This window comes from Colias eurytheme, chromosome 23 (assembly GCF_061535395.1).
Source record: "Colias eurytheme isolate Ceu_HAF_F1 chromosome 23, ilColEury1 Martin Lab GWU primary, whole genome shotgun sequence".
Classification (NCBI taxonomy): Eukaryota; Metazoa; Arthropoda; class Insecta; order Lepidoptera; family Pieridae; genus Colias; species Colias eurytheme.
In genome coordinates, this window is record NC_143002.1 from 2,136,724 (window position 1) to 2,141,139 (window position 4,416).

The 4,416-nt window shown below is 37.3% G+C and overlaps 1 protein-coding gene across 1 annotated transcript; it reads left to right on the forward strand.

Annotated features, from left to right (window-relative positions):
* Positions 1 to 2,759, forward strand: LOC149898136 (uncharacterized). The gene is made up of 2 exons (XM_090115420.1): positions 1 to 1,063; positions 2,014 to 2,759. Exons 1-2 carry the CDS (start codon positions 841 to 843, stop codon positions 2,718 to 2,720), a joined length of 930 nt encoding a protein of 309 aa, XP_089971546.1. The 5' UTR covers positions 1 to 840; the 3' UTR covers positions 2,721 to 2,759.
* Positions 2,760 to 4,416: the final 1,657 nt, after the last annotated feature.

A 4,416-nucleotide genomic window follows, 5' to 3' on the forward strand; every position in this document is an offset into this window, starting at 1 on the left:
GCCCCCGCAGACCACAGACTTTTTATCGGCAGATAGTTTGGTCGGGCTCTTAATCAGTACGCAGATATAAGCAAATGCGCACACTATGACGATTAGGTATCGGCCGATAAACAAGTTTGATGGGCTTCCCGATTCAATTCAAACTATACTGTCGGCAAACTATCGGCCGACTGTATAATCAGTATTGGCTCCCTACCACACGCGCAAACACGACGATTTTTTAGTCGGCCGACTAGGCCAATAGTTCAGTTCGCTCCGAGCTTTGACAGCGAATGGTCGGCCGCGCATGTTTTGTAAAATGGCGTCGCTCAATTCTCAGTCGCTTATTTCGGAATTTTCGATCGTAACTTTGATCGAGGAAGTCGAAAAACGCCCTCCACTTTATAAGAAAGACTTAAAAGAGTAGGTACTCTGTATTTGACAAGTTGGTTGAAGCTAGTTATGCTCATTCGATAAAAGGCGAAAATTTTTTCGGGTAATGGAGTAATTTGGAATGCATAGTGTAAAATTTTCCATTTTAATCTATCACTAAAGATAGGATGCACCCAATACTCTCGGGCTCTCTTTTTAATTTTCCTCCTCCGGTGTATGAGAGCAATAATAACAATTCTATACAATGTTTTATTAATTTTCATTGTGCGGTGTGACCACTCTTTTCAACAGTTGGTTAGAAACTAGCAAATAGTCGGCAGACTGTTGGATAGTTTGCGCACTCATAACCGACTGAACTGTTTAGTTGGCTCGGTGTGCGTACTAGCAGGCCAACCCGACTAAACTATCGGCCGATAAAAAGTCTGTGGTCTGCGGGGGCTCTTAGTTCGCTCTGAGCTTTGACAGCGAATGGTCGGCCGCGCGTGTAAAATGGCGTCACTTTCTCAGTCGCTTATTTCGGAATCTTCGATCATTACTTTGATCGAGGAAGTCGAAAAACGCCCTGCACTTTACAAGAAAAATCTAAAAGAGTACTGTGACGTAAATGTAAAAAAAAAACTGTGGGAGGAAGTTTGCGAAGCTGTTGTTCCTGATTGGAATGAGCTTAGTGCTCAAAATAAAACAAATCAAGGTACGATACATTTTTATTTATTTACATTACACTTTATTATATTGACACGGAATTGAGCCTGCAGGAGATATAAAGTATGACGACATGTATTGCCGAACATTATTCATATTATTTCTTCCTCGGTTATTTCCATTTGTATTGAAGTTATTCATAGTACAACTGTAGAGAGTGTCTTTAAAATGTATTCCATCTTTGATTCGTACATAATTGTGTAGGACACAGCAAGCTTTAATAATTTTAACACAAAAATAAATATTTACGTCAATTGGACGGTGAAAAATACGCCATTTATTAGCTAGAATCCCGAAAGTACATTCAACCATGCGTCGAGCTCTTGTATGTCTATAGTTGAAAATTCGCTTGGTGTAGTTTAAATTTCTTTTTGCATAAGGGCGTAATATATGATTTCCAAGTCCAAACGCTTCATCGCCTACGACTGAGAATGGAATAACATCTCCGACATCATCATTAGGCAATTGCCTTCCAAAAGGAATATTTAGTCGATTCTCGGAAAGCCGTTTACCCATTTCTGATGTTTTAAATATTTCCGAATCACTAGCTGTTCCATAAGAACCAACATCAATGTACACAAATTTATAATCGGCATCTGTCCAAGCCATCAAAACGCAGGAGAAGAACTTTTTGTAGTTAAAATATGATGAACCGGAATGTTCTGGCTGTATCATCCGTATATGTTTGCCATCGATCGCTCCAATGATGTTTGGAAAATTTGTGCGACTGTAGAATTCGTCTGCTATTTCAATCCAGTCATCTTCTAGTTTGGTTGGCATATATAACGGTTGAAGCATATTCCATATTTGCTCACATGTACTTTTTGTAATATCTCGTATTGTAGAAGCTCCCATCAGATAATCAAAAGACAATGAATTGAAACTTGCTCCAGTAGCCAGATACCTGTAATGAATTAATTATATTTTATTATTTTTCAGGCCGCGATATACAAAAAAAATGGGCCAATTTACGGACTTGCTTTCGCCGAGAATTAAATGCACAAAAGAACACAAAGTCGGGGCAGGCTTCGGTCAAGAGGCGTAAATACGTATACTTTGAACAATTATTATTTTTACTTCCATGCATGGAAAATCGTCAAACGGAAGGTAACCTGAACCTGGCCCAGGATACTTCAGAAAATGCGGAAGATGATGAAGAAACTGCTCCATCCGCTTCCGCACCTTCCGCACCTCCTCGCCAGAAGAAAACTCGTGTTTCGAAGAATACGGATTTGGATGAAGCAATATTAAAAGCATTAAATGAGACTAATGTTGATGAAGATGTAAACTTTGCATTGTCTCTTGTCCCATCACTCAAAAATTTAACCGCAGATGAAAAACTCGATGCTAAGATTAGTATTCTTAACGTATTTAAACAGATAAGACTTGGTAGGCGTGTTCAGCCTCTTTCTCAACCAACATACACCATACTGCAACAACCCATAAACTCTTTTCCTGTTTACCAACGAGGGACTAACATCTTGCCGCCACAACAACAATCTCAGGCTTATACATCCGGTTCTACACCATCCCCCACTATACCACAAACAACCATTCAAAATGTTTCATCACCAGCTGATTCCAACATGTCAGCCGAGTCATATTATACAAATTTTTCAGAAGATTCCCAAATATACGACTTGTAAACTTGGCATTTGAATTATTATAATAAATAATTAAAAATATGTTTTGTGGTTTATCTTACCTTATCGTAACGCTCAATCTCTCCTCCACAGGTATAGATAGTCTTAAATTTGTATCCTCCTTCGCTATTCCTGGTCCAATTAATTTGACAAGTTGGTTGAAGCTAGTTATGCTCATTCGATAAAAGGCGAAAAATTTTTTCGGGTAATCGAGTAATTTGGAATGCATAGTGTAAAATTTTCCATTTAATAATCTATCACTAAAGATAGGATGCACCCAATACTCTCGAGCTCTCTTTTTAATTTTCCTCCTCCGGTGTATGAGAGCAATAATAACAATTCTATGCAATGTTTTATTAATTTTCATTGTGCGGTGCGACCACTCTTTTCAACGATTGGTTAGAAACTAGCAAATAGTCGGCAGACTGTTGGATAGTTTGCGCACTCATAACCGACTGAACTGTTTAGTTGAACCGGTGTGCGTACTAGCAGGCCAACCCGACTAAACTATCGGCCGATAAAAAGTCTGTGGTCTGCGGGGGCTCTTATACTATGTAGTGATGTCAACTGTCCAGGTACAAACGTTGGCATAATTATGCTTTATAGAGCATGGGGCAGATGTACAGTGTAACGCAAACAGTAAATAATGTATTTTATCGTTTTGAGACTGCACTAAACATAAGAAAACCATCAGATTATAATTATAATTAGTTGTAAGTTGTGATATAAGAGTGACTAACGTGTAAACTTTCAAATAAATAAACATACGAATATTCGAAATCAAAACTTATTTCGAATATTCGTATGTTTCTTATTACTACTTATTTTCCACTTAACACTATACCAAGAAATAAATGTTGTGTGGTTTTATGAAACCACGGTAAAAGTGAAACTGTTCGAACGGTTCCGAACACTGCTTTGTGTAGCGCATGTCGCGTGACGGTCGGCTGCCGAGTAGGTATACCTACTCGGCAGCCGCGATACACGCGACATGCGCTACACAGACCAAAAAGTTTGAGACGATGTAATAAAAGTTTCTCTTTAATAAATGAAATACAATAACGAGGACAATCAAATTACAATACATGACATCTTCCGATATTATAATATGACATGGCATACTTCCACACCAATTAGTAAATGAACCAGCTATTTTATGCTATTCATACTAGACCAGTTAAATTTCATCTACATACAAGGCATGATGATTCCATAGATAGTTGACTGCTTAGTTCTAGTAGATAAGACCTTTATTTACCGTATTAGAAATCACCGAAGAATAAGTCACAACTAGGTAACTACTATAATTGAAGAACGTAATTTAATATTTCGAAGTCTTGAGTATAAAATGATAATAACGTGGACCACTAGGAAATATTTAAATTAAATTGGACTACAGCTAAACGTCAAACTGAAGACATTAATTAGTCTTAAGAAATTCATTTCAAATCTATACAGGAACATCCGTCGAAACCAGTTAAGATAAAGCATAAATTAAACGTAACATAAAAGATATTAATGCGTCCACCAGTAGGTCAATACTTAATGTTTTTGTTAGAAGAATGGTATCTATATGATTGTCACCCACTTTCTATAATAATTGTCCTCTTATTGAATCGTCATCTTAAGATAACAATATAGCGTGAATTATGGTTTAATGAGTTTTATTACAGTTATAATTCAAACGGCTTTGTTTTCT

Coding starts and splice junctions, on each gene's coding strand:
- LOC149898136 (XM_090115420.1), top strand. CDS start 841: ATGGTCGGCCGCGCGTGTAAAATGGCGTCACTTTCTCAGTCGCTTATT. Junction 1,064..2,013: donor TCAAAATAAAACAAATCAAG/GTACGATACATT, acceptor ATTATTTTTCAG/GCCGCGATATACAAAAAAAA.